The sequence below is a fragment of the Chiloscyllium punctatum genome, chromosome 30, assembly GCF_047496795.1.
Source record: "Chiloscyllium punctatum isolate Juve2018m chromosome 30, sChiPun1.3, whole genome shotgun sequence".
Taxonomy (NCBI): Eukaryota; Metazoa; Chordata; class Chondrichthyes; order Orectolobiformes; family Hemiscylliidae; genus Chiloscyllium; species Chiloscyllium punctatum.
In genome coordinates, this window is record NC_092768.1 from 13096533 (window position 1) to 13118697 (window position 22165).

General features: G+C 44.3%; 1 protein-coding gene across 6 annotated transcripts; it reads right to left on the reverse strand.

The window, feature by feature from the left end:
• Positions 1 to 4175: 4175 nt before the first annotated feature.
• Positions 4176 to 22165, reverse strand: LOC140455190 (serine protease FAM111A-like). 6 transcript variants are annotated; one of them, XM_072549897.1, is made up of 5 exons: positions 22049 to 22165; positions 21644 to 21708; positions 18411 to 18471; positions 14464 to 14525; positions 4176 to 8248 (listed from the first exon to the last, which is right to left on the reverse strand). In XM_072549897.1, the coding sequence occupies exons 2-5, from the start codon at positions 21680 to 21682 to the stop codon at positions 6413 to 6415; spliced, it is 1998 nt and encodes a 665-aa protein (XP_072405998.1). In that variant the 5' UTR covers positions 21683 to 21708; positions 22049 to 22165; the 3' UTR covers positions 4176 to 6412. The 6 variants fall into 6 exon arrangements, with proteins under 6 accessions (XP_072405998.1, XP_072405999.1, XP_072406001.1 ...); XM_072549898.1 differs by having other exon boundaries at positions 22017 to 22119; XM_072549900.1 differs by lacking the exon at positions 14464 to 14525.

A 22165-nucleotide genomic window follows, 5' to 3' on the forward strand; every position in this document is an offset into this window, starting at 1 on the left:
AGGGACAACTCTTTCACACGGAGGGTCGTTACCTGCATGGAATGAGCTGGCAGAGGAAGTGGTGGAAGCTGGTACAATTACACCATTTAAAAGACATCTGGATGATTGGCTGTTGGAGAAAATGCAGAGACATGGATTGGAGGGTGAGTTAGCAGTTTGGATTAGAAACTGGCTTTCTGAAAGGCAGCAGTGAATGGTGGTTGATGGAAAATATTCAGCCTGGAGTCTGGTTACTAGTGGTGTACCACCAAGGATCTGTTTTGGGGCCACTGCTGTGTCATTTTTATAAATGACTTAGATGCAGGCATAGGTGGATGGATTACTAAATTTGCAGACGACACTAAAGTTGGTGGAGTAGTGGACAGTTTGGAAGAATGTTACAGGTTGCAGGGGGACTTGGATAACCTGTAGAAATGGAGTTCAATGCAGCTAAATGTGAAGTGATTCACTTTGGAAGAATAACAGGAACGCAGAGTACTGAGTCAATGGAAAGATTCTTGGTAGTGTGGATGTGCAGAGGGATCTTGGTGTCTATGTACATAGATCCCTGAAAGTTGCCACCCAGGTTGATAGTGCTGTTAAGGCAGCATACGATGTGTTAAGTTTCATTCGTAGAGGGATTGAGTTCTGGAGCTGCAATATCATGCTGCAACTGTACAAAACGCTGGTACAGCCACACTTGAAATAATGTATACAGTTCTGGTCCCCATATTTCAGGAAGGATGTGGAAGCATTGGAAAAGGTGCAGAGGAGATTTATTAAAATGTTGCCTGGTCTGGAGGGAAGGTCTTTGAGGAAAGGCTGAGACAGTTCGGTCTGTTCTCATTGCAAAGGCGGCTGCTAAGAGGAGATTTGATAGAGACATACAAGATGATCAGAGGATTAGATTAGATAGGGTAGACAGTGAAAGTCATTTTCCTAGGATGATGATGTCAGCTTGTACGAAGGGGCACAACTACAAATTAAGGGGTGATAGATTTAAGACAGATGTCAGAGGCAAGTTCTTTACGCAGAGTATGGTTTGGGCATGGAATGTCCTACCTGCTAATGTAGTCAACTCAGCCACATTAGGGAGATTTAAACAATCCTTAGATAAGCACTTAAATGATTTTGGGATAGTGTAGGGAGGCAAGCTGAGAATAGTTCACAGGTCGACGCAACATCAAGGGCCGAATAGCCTGTTCTGCGGGAATATGAATAGGAAGGGTTTAGACGGATATGGGCCAAGGGCTGGCAAATGGGACTAGATTAGGTTAGGATATCTGGTCAGCGTGGAAAGTTGGACCAAAGGGTCTCTTTCCGCGCTGTACATCTCTATGACTATTATATAGGTGTACCCTTACTGAGATTATTCCCTCCGGTCCCAGAGCCTCACAGAAGGGGAAACAACCACTCCACATCTACCTTTAGGAATCTTGTACGTTTCAATAAGGTTTCCTCTCATGGAATATAGGAATACGGGTAGTTCATGCAGTGAGATTACGGTTAATCTTTGACTTAATTCCACATACTTGCAACAAAGTCAGAAATTGAGAAAGCCAGCAGGTCTGGCACCATCCCTGGGGAGGAACAAGGGTTAATGTTTGGGTAGTTATTAGTAACTGAAGAGTCACTGACTGCGTTTCTCCAGCAATTTCACTTCTTTTCCCCAGCATCCACTATCAGCATCACGCAACACACTCTCTTCAGTCCAACCAATCCACGCTGACCAAATCCCAAACTAAACTAGTCCCACCTGCCCATATCCCTCCAAAAATCTCTTATTCATTTAAAATACTTTATTTTTTTTAAACATTGTAATTGTACTCATCCACTACTTTCTCTCGAAGTTCATTCCACACACAAACCACTCTAAAAAACAAAATTGCCTCGTGTCTTTTTAAAAATCTTTCTCCTCTCATCCTAAAAAGTTATGCCCTCCAGTCTTGGATTCCACACCCACCCCTGCCAACCTTGGGAAAACACACTTGCCATTCACTTTATCTATACCCCTCATTATTTTATAAACTTCTTTCATGTTACGTCTTAACTTCCTACAAGGATGGGCAAACATTTTAAACCAGGGAATGTTACTGAATTCTTCTAGAACAGGATTCTCGCTGTTTATTTCAAAAAGTCAAAAACTCTGAACTATGTCAAAGACCAAGCACCATTCTTCTACATTCTTTCTTTTAAAAAAGCTAACAGCAACTGTAAGGATACCCAACTGTAAGCAGAAACAGGCTATTTGGCACTTCATGTCTCTTCCCATGTTTTTATCTAACCTTTGAACAAATATTGCCTTCCCAAGATTAGAAAATCACATGGCAAAACAGAAGCACAAACCTCAATCCATCGTTACCATCAAGAGGAGTATGGACCAAACGAACAGTCTTTTATAGGCTGACCAGTCCCCAGGATTAGATGGCTTGCATAAAGGGGATTTAAACTTAATTGCTTTAGGGATAGTAGCTGCATTGTTTGTGAATGTCAAGACTTTTCCAGATTTCCAAATTCATTGATACAAATAGAACTATTCAGTAACCACAAAGTAACTTTTATTCAACAACTTTGTCATTTTGAATACAATACGTTTTTGGTGTGTCTCAAGAGGACCAGTTAACATTTTAAAGACAAAAGAAAAATTGACGAAAGTTTATTTGTTTTAGGAAATACATGCTTGTAATATACTTAGGTCTACTGGCTGATATTTTAAACAAACCAGGCCAGCATTTCTCTTTCATTCGGAGTGACCATTGAAAAATGTGATGGTGCATTGCTTTCTTTAAACTGAAATCCGTCTGTATAGGTCCATCACAATACTGCTGTTAGCAAGGATGATGCTCGATTTTGACTCAGCAATTTTGCACTAACCCACTACATACAAAATATAACTACGCCTGCCTGGCCATCTGCCACTGTGCTGGTTTTCAATCCGCCATTAACTTACCCACTCATGGTCTCAATTTGTGGGGTCTTCCGTGAGCAAATAACTACCTTCAATCAGTGCGCTTCAAAAGTAGTTCACCTCATCTAAAAGGTCTTTTGGCTGCTTGCAAGAGGCAGTAAGGTGATAAGTCACTAGATGTTTAAAAAAAATTAAACTGAGGTACTGATATGCTCTTTAAATGAAAGCTTGTTGAAACTTCCATGTGTCACAAAAATTCAAGAAAAAATGTATACTGTTAGATATTGCTGTATCCAAAATTAAACACTTAACATTATTCACAATAAGTTAGTTTCTCCGCCTCCCTCCATTCCTCCCCCCGCCCCCCCAAACAAATAAAACACCCAAGAACCACGTGCATCCTACTCCAGGACCTGAGCACATCTTGATATCCTGATGTACTGTTGGGGAATGCTGTGTGGTTAGAGGTTTGGTCTTTCAAAAAAGGTGCTCAACCAAGACCCCACCTCATGTTTCAGGTGGATACAAGATATCCCAGACACTATTTGAAGAACAGGTCAGTATTCCCAGCATTCTGGTCAAGATTTATCTTTGAACAGTCATTTATCGAATTGCTATGTGTGGGAGCTCACTAAATGTGTAAATTAGCCAGTACTTCTCCTTGTACCATGGCAATGATTGGCTTCAAAGCTACATCAGTCAAGATCTGTGCAACTTCCTTAACATTATATGTTCCACAAATTAACATTGTTTTAAAAAAAACACGAATAAATTTAATCAGGATTTTGTTTATTGTGACTAACATGATTACCTGAGTTATAGAGTATCCAGGAATCCTTGTAATTCTAGCAATTAAAAAAAATTGCAGTTCAACAAAAGATATTGCAGCGCCTCTCAAGCTATGAACGAGGGCTTTAAGGAGGGTCCAGATTCTTTTGTGTCACAGAAAATAAAATGGAACTCTTCCCATTTCATGTGTGTACTCTTCCAAAATTTATGTGACTTTATTCTCCCCATGGAAACGTTTGCCAACCATCTGGCCCAGAAATAAAGACTTTATTCTCTGAAGCCGAGACTTGGTTCCAGCCGCCTGAGAGGTGTTACTACAGCAGCGATGGGAATGCTACAATTAGTCAATGCCCCTACGGTGGGGAAGAAAACAAATTTAAAGCAATTCAATTTCCTGCACTTGGACAACACACAGCTGCCCACCCTCCCCCTCCCCACTGAAACCTACTTGAGCAGAAGCTAGGTGAGGGCTGGATAGAACTCTCTGCGACCCCCCCCCCCCCCCCCCAGTCAGAAAACCTGTCTGCGGTCATAAAAGCATGCACCAAAACAAATACTTGGGAACGTTATCCAATTGTTGTAGTAAATATTTCAACATCCAGTTACTTAGCATATCACCAGTGGGTGCGCATTCAATATATTATGGCATGCAAAATTTGGGAATGTTGTTTGATTCATACAGGAACAGTTTGGGGAAGGGGGGGGCGGAATAAATGTGAAACAGGTCAGTGGCAAATACATCTATTAATGTGATACTGAGCCACACAGAGATCAGAAAAGGCTTGAGTTTAATTGCTTTGAGACTGGCGAGGGAGGTGCCGCATGACCTGCAGTGAATGGTACTGAGGGGGTGGGGGGGGGAAAGAGTGATTTTGCCGTAATTATTTACATCAATTGTTCTTTGCACACGAGTGATGGAGGACACAATCAGCTGGCCTGTGATGCATCGCAGTCATACTGCTCACAGACATTCCAGTCCTTGCCATCACCAATTGACAGTGAAGTGTTTTAAATAAAATGCAAAAAGAGTCTCTTTGGCATCAATACACAAACAAGGGAGGGATGAGGTTTTGGAACAAGTATAGGCCACGAGTATAATTGAGTTCAAAGTAATACAAAAATGGTGCAAGTTATTTCTTCTTTAACCATTTGATAAATCAGATGATAACATTTTCCCGTCTGCATAACCTTTCCATTTATGTTGCATATCCGAGAGTAAATGCTGGTAAAACAGGACTGCAGCCTCATTGGAGAGTTTGCAGGACCTAGTGTGAATGCATAAGAGGAAAACAAAATACTGTGGGCTGGCATTAAGATAGCATTTGGCACTTTTCTGTAATTAAACCTCTGTTTCTGCACAAGCCTAACAGAAAACATTGCTTGCACCAGATACAGTGCAAATCAGACGCAGCAACCGACAGCAAAAGGGAAAAGGGTGTACAAAAGAGGACATTAACAACTCCAATAGCTATCTCCAGAGCTATATTAGAAAACAAATTTGCAACCAGTAGGCAGATTCGGGCAAATTTGTCTCATCATTTGTTACGTGTATTTGCTGAATTATAAGCATGTTGCTTCTAACATTTCAGTACTGATGTCCCTCGAATACTGTCTTTTATTGATGAGGTGGGGGATCCTAAGATTGCAAAAATATATTTCCAATGCGTTATCAGGACAGTTAACTGCATTCGAGTTGTCTGCTGAGCTATACTGCATGTGAAAAACTAATTGTCTGTCAGTGATAACACAAAAATCTCAGATTTTTCTCATTGATTCATCCCAGCAATCAAAATTACACTCCAACAGGTCAATTTTGTCATTTTAAACCAGACAAATGCCACATGCTAAACTGTGGCTAAAACAAAACCTGAAAATGCAGCAAAGTGCCACAAAAAAAAATCTAAATTGCTCCAGGATTGGTCAAATGCCATTTTTGGGTGGGGTGGGCAGGGTGGAGTGGGGTTAGGGGGCAAAAATAAAGGCTCCCAGATTTGAGAGTTCCACACAGTACAGAGATTTGTGGCTTGAACCCACTCAATCTTTGACCCAAGATGAAATATCAGACAAAAATCAGCTGAAGCACCTGAGCAATTAGCAAAATCTGAAACTCCCAATTTCTAGTGTTGGAAAAATTCAAACAGACAAGATGGAGGCTTAGCTCTGATCAGTTGGGCCTTCGAACATAGTCGTCATCTCTACTCTCACAGATGGCCACTTTGAGCTTACAATGGAGGGGTGATGGGGAAGAGAATATTGTTGGGATAAACAAGGATTAGATTTGCAGGTACTAATCCACACTAAATAAGTCACTAAGATTCAAAGAAAGTTATTTCCCCATTAAGTATTTCTCTAAATTCATCCCTATATCTGGGACAGCAAGTCTCCATATTTGAAGAGCATTAAAAAGCAAGACAAAAATCACCCCTTATACTGACATGGAACTCTTTAGTGCTTCCCACCTTAAACCTTGGTTAATGAACATTATCATGTCACTGAGCAAAGTCACCATATCTGCCAGACCACAAACCCCTTTAAAATCCATGAGGCTACTGGACAAATTGCTACATTCAAGCAAACTACATGGTCATTGAGTTGATTCTTCAGATGAAACCACTCAGAAAGAAAGAAAGAGAGGAGAAAAAAAAAATCATTTGTACCTTTTCCATTCATTTGGTGTAACTTTCTTAACCAGTATACCCGCCTTGCTCAATGATCTGTTCCCTAGCCATTTACATCTCACATTAAAAAGTGCTGTAGTGTGGCGATTAACTGCTCTGACTTTTCTGTGGTGGCAGTCTGGCTCTTGCTAATTATGTCGTGGAGAATAAGTGGGATGGGCCTTCCAAATTCAATGTAGAACTTATCTGGGTCTTTATTTTTTCTGTAGATCTCCCCACCGCAGTGCAACGCAACCAAGGATCCCTCAGAGTTAAATATTGGCGACCCTGCAGCACCGTAGTGGAATTCTGTTTTGTTTGTGATTACATTGGAGAATTTCAGTCTATTGAAAGCTTGACTTGCAATCAAGACTGTCTCGTGTGTGTAATCCTCAGCTTCTTCTCTAGCGATCCCAGATCTCAAGTTTTCTAGTTCTGGTGCTGTATACCCAGATGCCTTCGGGTACCCGGTCATGACCACACAAGGGCAGATTTTCTTTTTGTCTCCTTCGGGGTGCCCAGTGATGTACAAGGTGCCAGTTTGCAGTGTGTTAGCACAGAGCTCCAGCAGACCCAGGGTTCCAGGGGTGCTCTCCAGCTCCAGAACGGCGTAGTCCAGCGCCTGGTCATAAATCTCCAGCCAGGCTGCCAGTTTCAGTGGCTGACCCTTCTGGCCATCCTCCTCATAGCCAAAGAAGACTTCGGCGCAGTCGTGGACAAGGGCAGGCCAGCTGTCTGGCACGGCGCCCTCAGTCATCATTTCCACCACATGGTAACAGGTGAGAAGGTAGCGCTCGCTCAGAATGAAGCAGGTACCGCTGGCCAGAGCAGCTGAGCTCTTCCAGGTGACACAGCCAACGCTGGACAGGCGGTTCGAGATGCAGCGGAAAGCCCTGGCTGGCACCGGTGCCAGGGCATCTTGCTGGTGACGGTTTAGGTACTGCCGCTCCGAGACATTTGCCAGCTCGGCGTTCCTGGACACTGATTGCTTGAACCGGGAGAGGGAAGCTCGGCGGGCTTCCAAGTGCCACCTGGGCAGCAGGCAACGGCCCCCTTCATGCCCTCGGCCATCCAGCTCCTTCCTGGTCAGCTGCGCCACCGACTCCGCTGACTTGCCAGCTCTCTGTTTCGGGCTCTTGCCACCGTCATCGCCGCCAGCCTTCCTTCTGGGGCCGCTCATCTCGACCTGAAAGCTACGGCCGTGCAGCGCGTCCACCGTGTTGTTGAACTGGATCTTCCTCGGAGGGTCCACCTTCTCCAGCAGCTTGTGGGCATCATCCTCAATCTTGGCATCGAAGCGGCCGTCGTTGACCAGTGCTTCCCGGATGGTCTCACCCTCGAAGCCCAGGATGCATAGCTTGGTCTGCCCCTGGGCAATTCGGTCGGACAGTACAATCCTCTGGGCATTGTTGCCCACGGTCCTGCCACTTGGCTCCACATAGAAGAGGACGTGGTTCTTGTTGCGCGGGTACTCTGGGGGCACCGGGCGCTCAGACCCAGCACCATCCCGGTTCTGGGCCCGCAGGAAGAGCAGCCGGAAATGGGAATGCTGTGGCAGGTAGCGGCACAGAATGTCCAGGTTCACCAACCCTCTCAGCGGGCCCTCTCCATAGGCCAGGATCATATTGTCACTTTTCACCTTCTCTTCAAAGTCACATGATGTGTTCAATGCAAAGAGCAAGGTGTCACTAGGATCCGCAGTAAATGCATACTGGATATTGTCTGGGTCTCCACACACACTGAAAGTGAACTCTTTCTTCTGCAAGTTCTGAACTGCACATTTCTTGTTTCCATACTTGTTCTTCGGACTTCTCCCAGTTCTTAGGCTGAACTCCTCAACGTAGTTGCCTGGTTGCAGTTTACTTTCTCCCCATGGGTTACAGTCATCCAACCTTTTGCTTCGGGCATGTTTCATCTGTAGAGACAGGAATTTTTATCAATTCTGATGCATTTTACACAATTTTTCCTCTCTTGAACACAGGTTATGGTTCATCTGGCATTTACCATTTCCCAAGTGACGTACAAGCCTCACCCCCTAGTGTGTCATAAGGCAGAAAGAATCAACACCATTCCCTCCACCCAACGTGCATGTGCTGTCTATTCAAATGTTATTGTATCACCATAGTCTTACCAGACCATAAGGGCTGCTCTCTCATTAGATTTAATCTGAGGGCCATCAGACCTCAGGCGAGGGAAGAGCTTGAGAAGGAGAGTCCTTCATGGTAATCTCAAACCGTGATGGGAACTGAACGCACGCTGTTGGTATCACACTGCTCTGTAAACCAACAATCCAGCCAACTGAGCTAAACCAACTTCCCATCTATTCAATCGTAATGAACATTACATATGTAGAGATACTTAAGATATATATTGAATAACAGTAGGGGATTTTAGTTTTCCAAACTTTGACTGGGTCTACAACAGTGTTAAAGATTTGAATGGTGAGGAACATGTTAAATGTGTTCAAAAAATTTTTCTTTATCAATATGCAAATGATCCTGCTTGTGAAGGAGCAAAACTTGACCTTCTCTTGGGAAATAAGGCAGAGAACGCTTTGGGACTAGTGATCATAATTCTATTAGTTTAAAATAGTTACGGAAATGGATAAGCCTTCCATAAAAACTAAAGTTCTTAACTGAAGTAAGGCAAATTCTAATGGTATGAGATGGGAACTTTCAAAAGTTGATTGGAGTAGACTATTCATAGGTAAAGGGATGACTGACAAGTGGGTGGCTTTCAAAAGCATGATAACAAGAGTTCAGAGGCTTTATGTTCCTGTTAGAGTGAAAGGTAAGTCTGGTAAGATTAGGGAACAATGGATATTGAGGTTCTAGTCAAGAATAAAAGAGAATCATATATTAGATATAGACAAATGGGATCAAATGAATCTCTTGAAGAGTATAAAGAGTGTGGAGGTGTTCTTAAAAGAGAAAGCAGGAAAGCAAAGAGAGAGGATGAGATAGCCATTAGCAGATAATGTTAAGAATAATCCAGAGATTCTACAAGTACATTAGAACAAAAGAGCAACTGGATAGAGTAAAGACCAACAAGGTTGTCTTTGTGTTGAACCTCAGGAGATGGGATTGATATTAAGTGAATATTTTGCAGTATGAATACTGTGGAGAAAGAAATGCAGGCTAGAGAACTTAAGGAAATAAATATTGATATTTTAAAAACAGTTCACATTACAGAAGACTGTGTTGGAGGTCATAGAAAACAGGTGTATCTACCTGTTTTCTACAACACCTGGGCGGCATGGTGGCACAGTGGTTAGCACTGCTGCCTCACAGCACTGGAGACCCGGGTTCAATTCCCGCCTCAGGCGACTGACTGTTTGCACGTTCTCCCCGTGTCTGCGTGGGTTTCCTCCGGGTGCTCTGGTTTCCTCCCACAGTCCAAAGATGTGCAGGTCAGGTGAATTGGCCATGCTAAATTGCCCGTAGTGTTAGGTAAGGGGTCAATGTAGATGTAGGGGTATGGGTGGGTACGCTTCGGCGGGGCGGTGTGGACTTGTTGGGCCGAAGGGCCTGTTTCCACACTGTAAGTAATCTAATCTAAACCTCCGGGACCTGATCAAGTGTATCCAAGGACTTTGTGGAAATTTAGGCAGGAAATTGCAGGGCCCCTCGCAGAAATATATTTGTATCATCTTTAACCATAAGTGAGGTACTGGAGGACTGGAGAGTGGTTAATGTTATGCCTTTATTTAAGAAAGCCTGCAAGATGCCTGGGGAACTATATACCTGAGAGTCTGACATTGGTGGTGGTTGAGTTATTTGAGGCGATTCTGAAAAGATAGGATTTACACGCATTTGAAGAGGTAAGGACTGATTAGGGGATAGCCAGGATGGCTTTCTGCAAAGGAAATTGTGTCTCAAGAACTAGATTAAGGTGTTTGAGGAAGTAACCAAAAGATTGATGACAGCACGCAATACAAACTGTTTACTTGGACGTTAGTAAAGCCTTTGACAAGTTTCCACATAGAAGACAATTTGGGAAAGTTAGATCACATAGGATTCAAGGTGAGTCTGCCAATTGGATACAAAATTAGCTCTATGGTCGGAACCAGAGGGTGGTGCAGGAGGGTTGTTTTTCAAACTGGAGGCCTGTGACCAGCAGTATTCCACAGGAATCAGTACTGGGCCCACTTCTGTTTGTCACTGATATAAATGATTGATGAGAATATAGAAGGCATTGTTAGTAATTTTGCAGATGACACCAAAATTGATGGCAAGGTGGACAGTGAAGAAGGCTATCAAAGATTACAAAGAGATTTTGATCAATTGGGTCATGGAGTCAGAGGTATGCAACACGGAAATGGACCCTTCGGTCCTACTCGTCCATGCCGACCTATATCCTGAACTAATCTAGTTCCATTTACCAGCACTTGGCCCATATCCCTCTAAACCATTCTTATTCACATACCCATCCAGATGTCTTTTAAATGTTTTAATGGTTGCAGCCTCCACCACTTTCACTGGTAGCTCATTCTGTACATACACCACCCTTTGCGTGAAATAGTTGACCCTTGGGTCCCTTTTAAATCTTTTCCTCTCACCCTAAACCTATACCCTCTAGTTCTGCACTCTCCCACCTCAAAAAAACCTTGTCTATTCACCCGATCCATGTCCCTCATGACTTTATAAACCTCTATAAGATCACCCCTTAGCCTCTGACGCTCCAGGAAAAACAGCCCCAGCCTATTCAGCCTTTCCCTATAGCTCAAACACTCCAACTCTGGCAAAATCCTTTTAAACTTTTCTGAACCCTTTCAACTTTCAATGGACTAAAGATTGGCAGATGGAATTTAATTTGGATAAATGCAAGATATTGCATTTTGGTAAAACAAACAATATTGGTAGGGCCTTGGGTAATGTTGTAAAAGCAACGACTGCAGATGCTGGAAACCAGATTCTGGATTAGTGGTGCTGGAAGAGTACAGCAGTTCAGGCAGCATCCGAGGAGCAGTAAAATCAACATTTCGGGCAAAAGCATCGGGCATTAGGAATAAAGGCAGAGAGCCTGAAGCGTGGAGAGATAAGCTAGAGGGGTGTGGGGGTGGGGAGAAAGTAGCATATAGTACAATAGTTGAGTGGGGGAGGGGATGAAGGTGATAGGTCAGGGAGGAGAGGGTGGAGTGGATAGGTGGAAAAGGAGATAGGCAGGTAGGACAAGTCCAGACAAGTCAAGGGGACAGTTACTGAGCTGGAAGTTTGGAACTAGGATGAGGTGGGGGAAGGGGAAATGAGGAAACTGTCGAAGTCCACATTGATGCCCTGGGGTTGAAGTGTTCCGAGGCGGAAGATGAGGCGTTCTTCCTCCAGGTGTGGGAGGGAGCGGCGGTGAAGGAGGCCCAGGACCTCCATGTCCTCGGCAGAGTGGGAGGGGGAGTTGAAATGTTGGGCCAAGGGGCGGTGTGGTTGATTGGTGCGGGTGTCCCGGAGATGTTCCCTAAAGCGCTCTGCTAGGAGGTGCCCAGTCTCCCCAATGTAGAGGAGACCGCATCGGGAGCAACGGATACAATAAATGATATTAGTGGATGTGCAGGTAAAACTTTGATGGATGTGGAAGGCTCCTTTAGGGCCTTGGATAGAGGTGAGGGAGGAGGTGTGGGCGCAGGTTTTACAGTTCCTGCGGTGGCAGGGAAAGTGCCAGGATGGGAAGGTGGGTTGTAGAGGGGCATGGACCTGACCAGGTAGTCACGGAGGGAACGGTATTTGCGGAAGGCGGAAAGGGGTGGGGAGGGAAATATATCCCTGGTGGTGGGGTCTTTTCAGAAGTGGTGGATATGTCGGTGGATGATTTGGTTTATGCAAAGGTTTGTAGGGTGGAAGGTGAGCACCAGGGGCGTTCTGTCCTTGTTACGATTGAGGGGTGGGGTCTAAGGGCAGAGGTGAGGGATGTGGACGAGATGCGTTGGAGGGCATCTTTAACCACGTGGGAAGGGAAATTGCGGTCTCTAAAGGAGGAGGCCATCTGGTGTGTTCTGTGGTGGAACTGGTCCTCCTGGGAGCAGATACGGTGGAGGCGGAGGAATTGGGAATATGGAATTGCATTTTTGCAAGAAGTAGGGTGGGAAGAGGTGTAATCCAGGTAGCTGTGGGAGTTGGTGGGTTTGTAATAAATGTCAGTGTCAAGTCGGTCGTTGTTAATGGAGTTGGAGAGGTCCAGGAAGGGGAGGGAGGTGTCAGAGATGGTCCAGGTGAATTTAAGGTCAGGGTGGAATGTATCGGCAAAGTTGATGAATTGCTCAACCTCCTTGCAGGAGCACGAGGTGGCGCCCATGCAGTCATCAATGTAGCGGAGGAATAGGTGGGGAGTGGTGCTGGTGTAATTACGGAAGATCAACTGTTCTATATAGCCAACAAAGAGACAGGGTAATGTTGTAGAACAGAGACACCTTGGAGTTCAAATACATAATTCTTTGAAATTTGCATCACAGGAAGACAAGGTGGTTAAGAAAACATTTACGCTGAAAATGTGTTGCTGGAAAAGCACAGGTCAGGCAGCATCCAAGGAACAGGAGAATCGACGTTTCGAGCATAAGCCCTTCTTCAGGATTCCTGAAGAAGGGCTTATGCCCGAAATGTCGATTCTCCTGTTCCTTGGATGCTGCCTGACCTGCTGCGTTTTTCCAGCAACACATTTTCAGCTCTGATCTCCAGCATCTGCAGTCCTCACTTTCTCCTCTAAGAAAACATTTAGTATGCTTGCCTTTGTTGCACAGACCTTTAAATATAGACCATCATGGCGAGGGTGTACAGGACGATGGTAAGGCCTCTTCTGGAGTACTATGTACAGTTCTGGTCACCCTGTTATAGGAAGGATATTATTACACTGCAGAGGGTTCAGAAAAGATTTACCAGGATGTTGCTGGAAATGGGGTGTTTGAGTTATAAAAATAGGCTGGGACTGGAGCGCAAGAGATTGAGCATTCACCTTAAGAGAAGTTTATAAAATCATGAGGGGCACAGATAACGTAAACAGTAAAAAGGTCTTTTCCCAAAAGTGGGGGAATTCAAAACTAGAGAGGACATATTTTTAAGGTGGAGGAGAAAGATTTTAAAATCTATGAAGGGCAATTTTTTTTGTATACAGAGTAGTTTGTGTGTAGAATGAACTTCCAGAGGAAGGGATGGATGCAGATACAATTAGAACATTTAAGAGATATTTGGATAAGTATATGAATAGAAAATGTTTGAAGCGATATGGGACTAGTTTAGTTGGGAATATAGTCAGCGTGGACTGGTTAGACTGACGTGTCTGTTTCTGTGCTGTATGACTAAGACTTGTAGCTGATTCATCCCTCTCTCGGCAGGGACATAAATCATTTGTGACATCTGTACTGTCAAGGTTAGCTAACTCAGTTTCAACTCAAGAACCAAAACCATGACCTGTTCTGTTGCAGTGTATGCCACTTCATAATGGCAAAACTACCAACTAACAACTGACAGGGGAGACACCCTTATCCGGAATCTTTTCCTCTCCCATTTTCTCTCACTCACCCCACCCCCACTCCTGAAGAAGAGTTATACCCAAAACTTCAGATTTCTCCATCTCCAAATGCTGCCTGGTTTCCTGTGTTCTTCCAGCCTCCTGTTTGTCTACTTTGGATTCCAATATGTGCACTCTTTTTGTCTCTAACCCATCATGATTTGTAGCAACAGACAGACGTTTGCAAGCCCCATACGGCACAGCTGCTTAAAAGCCTAGTGTGCCACAACCTTCACTCCCAAATCTTCCCCTGAACTCTAGGTACTGTGGCTTCTGTTCCAGTCCAAATAGGTCCCCTAAATGTCTACACCCACAGTATTTCTCCCCACTACCTCTAAGCTTATGCTCAGAACATCGACTCTCCCACTCCTCGGATGCTGCCTGACCGACTGTGCTTTTCCAGCACCACACCTTTTGACTCTGATCTCCAGCATTTGCTGTCCTCACTTTCTCCCAACCCAATATGGGAGCATCAGTTGTAGAAATCTGCAGCATCCTCAAGCTAACACAATGCAGAGGACTTGCAGTTTGGTTCTGCCAAGCACACAATCTCCAGGGCCAGTTGGAGCCAGAACAAAGTCACATCCATAAATTGGGATTTATAATATTCTACACCCATTCTTTCTAGAGTTGTACCTGACATTCGTGGTAATTGTTTTCAGCACCAGACAATGCAATCCGAACCAGGCAATCAGACTCTGGAAGAAATGAAATATGAAGTATTTGAAACAAAGTGGAGGAAAACTACATTTACTCAATGCAGAAAAGACTGGACATACACATTTATTCGAGAAATAATTAACTTCAGCATCTCCCCACATCTGATGGCACTAACCATTCACGAAACTGATCCCAGAAATTAGCATTCAACTGTCAAAAAAATACCATCTGTACCCTCTCCAAAACACTGGAGAGGTCATCAGATCCAACGGTCTTAAAAATGGGTATTGATGGATTAATCAGCAGTCCAATCTAATCTTGTTCCTGTTCTGGGTCACTGGTAACTGCTTAAGGCTGCAAATCCTGAACAGTTGCTCCATCTTTAATCTATGAGCAATGAAGCCTGAAATCCCAACTGCAAGTTCCAACAGGGGCATGACAACAGAAAACAATTACAGAACAGTACAGTACAGAACCTAGCATTGCTGAAAATGACAACAACTATCAGTCACCCAACTCTGAACAGAGTTACCCAGCCAAGCAAGCCTCACCCTTTTTTCACACAGTATAAACTGCTGCTCTCTTTTCCAATTTCTGCTGCTGTATGTATCCTGGTTGTGTGAGGCAAAAAGTGTTTTTCATAAATGTGTCTCTTATGCAATCTGGAGACGTGGCCTGTAACGTATACAATCAGCTGTTTTGCAGGTGGTAACAAGTTTACGGGTCAGATCATTTCCACTTCACTTTATCAACCCTTAATCTAGGCAACTAACAGGTGCCACCTCTTTACTGATACTAATTTCTTTCAGTTCCTCATTTTCACAAGTTCATCAGTTGTCTCAAACTTCTGAGAGATAGTTTTGCATCTTCTATTAAGACAGGTGCAAAACAACTGTTTAATTTCTCCTCCATTTCCCTGCTCCCCACTATAAATGGTCCTGTCCCCACCTGTAATGGTCCCATACTTGTCAGTGCTGATCTTTTACTATACAAATACTAAAAGAACATTTGTACCACACATTTGTGCTCATCAGTAGTTTGCATTCAAAGTGCCATACATAATAGAAACCGAACCTTGGGTCCAACCAGTCTATGCCGACCATAACCCCAAACTGAACTAGTCCCATCTGCCCGCTCCTGGCTCATAGCCTCCAAGCCTTTCCTTTTAGCGTCTTTTAAATGTTATAATTATGCCCACATCCACCACTTCCTCATTCGACACGTGAACCGCCCTGTGTAAAAACTCTACCCCTCGTCTTTTTTAAGTGTCTCTCCTCTCCCCCTAAAAGTATGCCCCTAATCTTGAAATCCCCTATCCTAGGGAAAAGATAACTACCATTGACTCTATCCATACCTCTCATTACTTTATGAACTTCTATAAGGTCGCCTCTCAACCTACTATACTCCAGTGAGAAAAGTTTCCATTATAATTCAAACCTTCCATACCCAGCAACATGCTGGTATGTCTCTTCTGAAACCCCACCAGCTTAATAACATTCTTCCTAGAACCAGGCAAAGAGAACTAATTCTTTTTTCCCCAGCGTATTCAGTTTCTTTGTTCTCCATTGTAGGGTTCTAAATTTGAGTCCTCTAGCTCACTATTTTTTCTGGCATCCTTGTAAGCCACTTCCTCTGACAGAATGCATTCTTTAACTGCTTTTATCATTGATTTACCTTTTCTTTAGCTGGCTGTCCTTAATGGAATCGATATTGGTTGTAGATCATGTAATATAATCTTCTGTGAAGGCTAGAGAAAGTGAAGACTGCAGATGCTGGAGATCAGAGTCGAGAGTGTGGTGCTGGAAAAGCACAGCAGGTCAGGCAGCATCCAAGGAGCAGGAGAATAAACGTATCGAGCATAAGCTCTTCATCAGGAATCATCTGTGAAGACTAGTCAATGCCTGTCTAATATCAAATCTTTGTGCACTTTCCCCATCCACCATAACCAACTTGCCTCCCATACCTCTAATTTCCTTTCTGCAGATTTAAGGCCTTAGTTTCACAATGAACTATGCCATTCAAATTTAATAGGAAAGTCTATTATATTTTGATCACTAAAGGTTCTTGTACAGCAAGTTATCAATTAACCTTCTCTTGACAGCACAAACTAATTAGATCTCCAGGTGTACCACAAGAACAGGAAGGCAGATTACTACCTAAATGGAGTCATGTTCGGTAAAGGGGCAGTACAACGAGATCTAGGTGTTCTTGTACATCAGTCAATGAAAGCAAGCATGCAGGTACAGTAGGCAGTGAAGCAAGCAAATAGCATGCTGGCCTTCATAACAAGAGGAATTGAGTATAGAAGCAAAGAGGTTCTTCTGCAGCTGTACAGGGCCCTGGTGAGACCACATCTGGAATATCGTGGTGTAGTTTTGGTCTCCAAATTGGAGGAAAGACATTCTGGCTACTGAGGGAGTGCAGCGTTGGTTCCCGAGGTCAATTCCCGGAATGGCGGGACTATCTTACGCTGAAAGATTGGAGCGACTGGGCTTGTATACGCTTGAGTTTAGAAGGCAGAGGGAGGATCTGATTGAGGCATTTAAGACTATTAAAGGATTGGACACTCTGGAGGCAGGAAGCATGTTTCCACTGATGGGTGAGTCCCAAACCAGAGGACACAGTTTAAAAAATAAGGGGTAGGCCACTTAGAGTTGAGGAGTAACTTCTTCACCCAGAGAGTGGTGGGAATGGAACACTTCGCCCAGAGTATGGAATGCTCTGCCCCAGAAGGCTGTGGAGGCCAAGTCTCTGGATACTTTCAAGAAAGAGTTGGATAGATCTCTTTCGGATAGTGGAATCAAGGGTTATGGGGATAAGGCAGGAACAGGATACTGATTGAGGATGATCAGCCATGATCATAATGAATGGTGGTGCTGGCTCGAAGGGCAGAATGGCCTACTCCTGCACCTATTGTCTATATCTTGTACTCACCGCCTTCTTTGTTACCCCATTTCCTTTTGCTTTTTACCAATCCCTCCGACAAGATGACCATTCTTCCCACTGTATGTTGCCATGACCTTGGCTCGATTAGATAAGGGCAGCACGGTGGTAAGCACTGCTGCCTCACAGCACCAGGGACCCAGGGTCGATTCCAGCTTCAGGCAACTGTCTGTGTGGAGATTGCACACGTCTATACGGCTTTCCTCCGGGTGCTCCGGCTTCTTCCCACAGGCCAGCAATGTGCAGGTTTGGTGGACTAGCCACGCTAAATTACCCACAGTGTCGAGGCATGTGCAGGCTTGGTGGATTAGCCTTGGGAAATGTAGAGTTACAAGGCTGGGTAGGATTCATCTACAGAGCGTCAGTTTGGATGTGATGGGCCAAATAGCCTCTTCCGTATTGCAGGGATTCTACGATGCAGATATGAAACTTTCAGGTAGTCCTACACTCGCAGCTTGGTTCTCTTGGATTGCCTGGCAGTCAGCCCTACCCTTTCTGCCTCTCTGAATGTGCTATTCACATAGCTCTCAACCATGTAGGGAATAGAGTCACTGCTGGAACTCACCTTTCCATGGGTGGTATCACTCTTCCCATCTGATTCAGCACACTCACTCCCTGTGACCAAGCTGCCCTGCCATTTCTTATAGTTCATTTAAGCAAAGTCAAGATATTTTAACTATTGATAAACCTTGCTGTTACTGATAAATTCAATTAATTAATCCAATTAAATATTTAATTCGATGCAATAAAACTGAAAGTAACTCTTTCTCTTGTGCACCGAATTCACACATGAATCTACTTCTGCACCCACTTGGTCTATATCTCCCACCATACACTAGTTTCTAAACTGGTGAGACTACCTCCCTAGAAACAATATCAGCCATCGAAACGTTGTACTGACTCCTGTACCTCAGTTATGATTCACTCCTGCCCACTCCTTTCCCTCCCCCATTCCACTCCAACAAGCCACCATCTCCTACCTTGCTTTGTGCTCCTTTGGAGGCAATTCCCATCCTTCCTGAGGCCAGGTGCATCTTGAGGCTGTGTAAGACAATGATTCAGAGTGTGTTACTCAAGCAGGGAATCACTCCAACTCAAAATTAAAACCCATTCAAACAACTTTGTCCATAGACCTGAGCATCCAGGTCATAAATATCAGGCCCTAGGGCTTTTATTCATTGATCTAGTCAGTCTGTGAGGCGCTTCTATCATTGGCAAACACTCACTAACGAGTGACTATGAGCCAGCAGCCCTTCAGTGACTCACCCAAGGAGGAACAGAATCTGGCCAGCAAGAACTGACAGTTCATTTTATATGAAGCAACTTCCAGAGCAGTGCATTCGAAAACAAACTGCAATGTTTACTTAAATTGTTCATTGCAAACACCATGCCTGAGCTCTGTGACTAAAATTAGTGAAATGTCAACTGCAACAATGTAAAAACATTTTGAAAAGAACCCCAGTTGTGAGAAGTGCCTGCAGCCAGTCATGTTAGTTTCCAGGCTGGTTTGCACATGAGACCAGTATAAATTCCAAAAACACACATGTGCCAACAAGCCTATCAGAAGGATGCTGTGAAGTTGAAAGGGTTCAGAAAAGATTTACAAGGATGCTGCCAGGGTTGGAGAGGCTGGGGCTGCTTTCCCTAGAGCGTCTGAGGCTGAGAAGTGACCTTATAGAAGTTTATAAAATCGGGGTAGAATAAGCAGACAAGGTCTTTTCCCTGGGGTGGACGAGTCCAAAACTAGAGGACTCTCGGTGCAGAGGGGGGGGGGGAAGATGCAAAAGGGACCTAAGGGGCATCCTTTCAAGCACAGGATGGTGAGTGTATGGAATGAATGGTACAATTACAGCATTTAAAAGGAATCTGGATGGGTCTATGAATAGGAAGCGTTTAGAGGGACATGGGCTAAGTACTGGCAAATGAGAATAGATTAGATCAAGATATCTGGTCAGCATGGACAAGTTGGTGCTGTATACATCTAAGAATCTAAGTCCTGCACTAAGCTACAGAAAGGCAGGTTTCAGGTTGTTAGTGCCCACTGGCTACAGTTCACAGCCTGATTACAATAGATCAGAATACCAGTGGAAGAAAAGGGCTTCAGCAGTACATGACTATTCACATATTAAATAGCCAATCCTGCAGACAAGTTATAGTTCAGCAATAAAAAGACAGGTCAGCTAGAAGACTGTGGTACCCTCCTCAGATAAGTTTAATCAACTGGACAAGAAATTGGAGAGTCAACATTACATTTCTTCAGACACTGACACTGGCCAGCACTTTGATTTGTCTCGGTTCATTCAGGGAACATGGGTGTCACTGGCTGGATCAACATTCACTGTCATCGAGGTGGTGAACTCCTTCTTGAAATACTGCAATCTGTTTGATTTAGGTAAACATACATTGCCATTAGTTAGGGAGCTCCTTGACCCTGAAGAACAGCAATATAGTTCCCAGTCAAAATGGTGAGTGGCTTAGAGGGGGACTTGGAGGTGATAATGTACTGTATCTGCAGTGCATTTTTAAAATGGTATACACTGCTGCCACTGAGTGTTGGTAAAGGAAGTGGATGTTTGTGGATGTGGTATCAAACTTCTTGAGTGCTGTTGGAGCTGCATCTATCCAGGCAAGTGGGGAATATTCCATCACATTCTTACACCTTGGAGATGGTGGGCAGGCTTTTGGAAGTCAGGACCTGAATTACCTATGGCAAAATTCCTAGCCTCTGACCTGGTCTTGCAGTCACAGTATTCATAAAGCTAATCCAGTTCAGTTTCTGGTCAACGGAATCACCTAGTATATTAAGGGCCAGGGAATTCAGCCAAAATGATCCCATTGAAATGTCCTAGGGTGATGGCTAGATTCTCGTGACGGAGATTGTCGTAGCTTGCCACTTCTGCACTGCCAACGACTCTTTTACACCACTTTATTAATGATCAAGAGTTGGCTGGCAGGGTGGTAGGATTTGTCCTGCTGTGTACATACAGGACATACTTCTACAATGCCCTGTAGCAACTCAGAACTTTCCTAAGAATTTTCACAAAGACACCTGTACAAAAGAATCACCAACTTGGTGGAAAATCTAGTTCAGCAATGATACCAAGAACTCTACCCACCCCCAGCTTAACAAGTTTTGCTTTGCATATGGCAGTGCTGTTACATTTTTAAGTATTAATGCAATGCAGAAAGGAGATCCATTCAGTAATCCAATGTCCCTGCCAATATCACGCTAGCAAATCCAATACTTGTCTCACCACCTCTACTTGTCTGCAATGCCCTCTTTTCAAAGGCTCAGCTCACCTGCTCACAGGAAAGCTGCAGCTCTGCTTTCCCTGTCTCAAGTTCACAAAAAGAGGCCATTTCTGGCATTCAATTTAAATTTGTAGATTATCTACATTCTTAACACATTCTGATTATTTTGAGTCTAGAATCCTTAATAATCTGCCCTCACAAAAATAACCCATTGCTTGCCATTGACTTGCCAGCCTTTAACAGCTTGCTTCTTGATCTCCACTGTTCTCTAGGTTCCTCTGGATCTCACCCACATCCATGGCCCCCAGCAAACAATGCAACCATAACAGTTGCTGCCTGACCTGCTGTGCTTTTCCAGCACCACTCTGATTTAAATTCTGGTTTCCAGCACCTGCAGTCCTCACTATTGCCTGCAACCATAGCTTTGTCTAGCCACCTAAATTCATCCAGAGGGAGTAAGATATTAAAACTATTAAGAGTAAAGAGAATGTGGAATATTCCTTTAACATCAATCAACATAGAAATACCAGGATAGAAATTAACTTTCGTGGGACCAAAGTTCTTTTCAAACAAAGTACAAATAGAAAAGGTTGTCAGATACTACATCAAAAACAGTGGTGGGGAGAGAGTAGCTTTCAGGGTTAACACCAATGGACCCCTCTCCTGTCCATCCCTCCCAATCTTCATGGATTATGATAACTCCACTGTGTCCACTAAAGTGAAGTTGACCATTTTACAGTCAAGCTGCCTGCAGCATTCATCACAAGGACCGGACAATTTTCAGGAGGAAAAGAACCTCCACACAACTAATCCATGAGAGGCAGAGAAGCGCCCCAAAAAGGACACGAAGCGATGATATAGGACTCAGTGGGGAGCCATTTGAAGCCAGGAACCACCACCACCGGGATGGGGCTCTGACCTGCCTGCAGGAGGCTCAACAAACCAAATGAGAGCGAAGTACCGTGGGTGTCCTGCTGCCTTCATCGCTGGAGGAACTCATCCTACGGTCCTGGCTGTACCACGGTACTGAAAGATAAATGGGAAACTATGAAAGAGAGTCATGTCAAACGACCAGGAAGCCTCGCAGAAAGAGCGAGAGTCAATGCCTTGTGCGCACAAGGAGAGAAAAATTGCAATTGTGTTACAGACCAACATTGTCGAAGCAGGGGGTTTGGGAATGGTAGGCACATGGTGAAGGTGGTGGGGGGTGGGGGGTACAAAAGGAGTAGGTGAAGGGGGAATGGGGAGGAATTAGTGGGTGGATGGAAATGAAGGGGGGGGGGGCTAGGAGCCGGAAACAGGGGAAAGACTATCCCAGAAACACGCTCTCTTACTCCCTCCAAAAGGTGTGAGGTCTCCGACTCACCGTTTACCCCGTTCACCCCCCACCCCAGGTGAGAGGACTTCGGCCCGGACTCTGGGTGAAGCCTGAAGCTGAAGGCCCCGACAGGTGACGTCAACAGCAATCGCTCCCGCTGTTGAT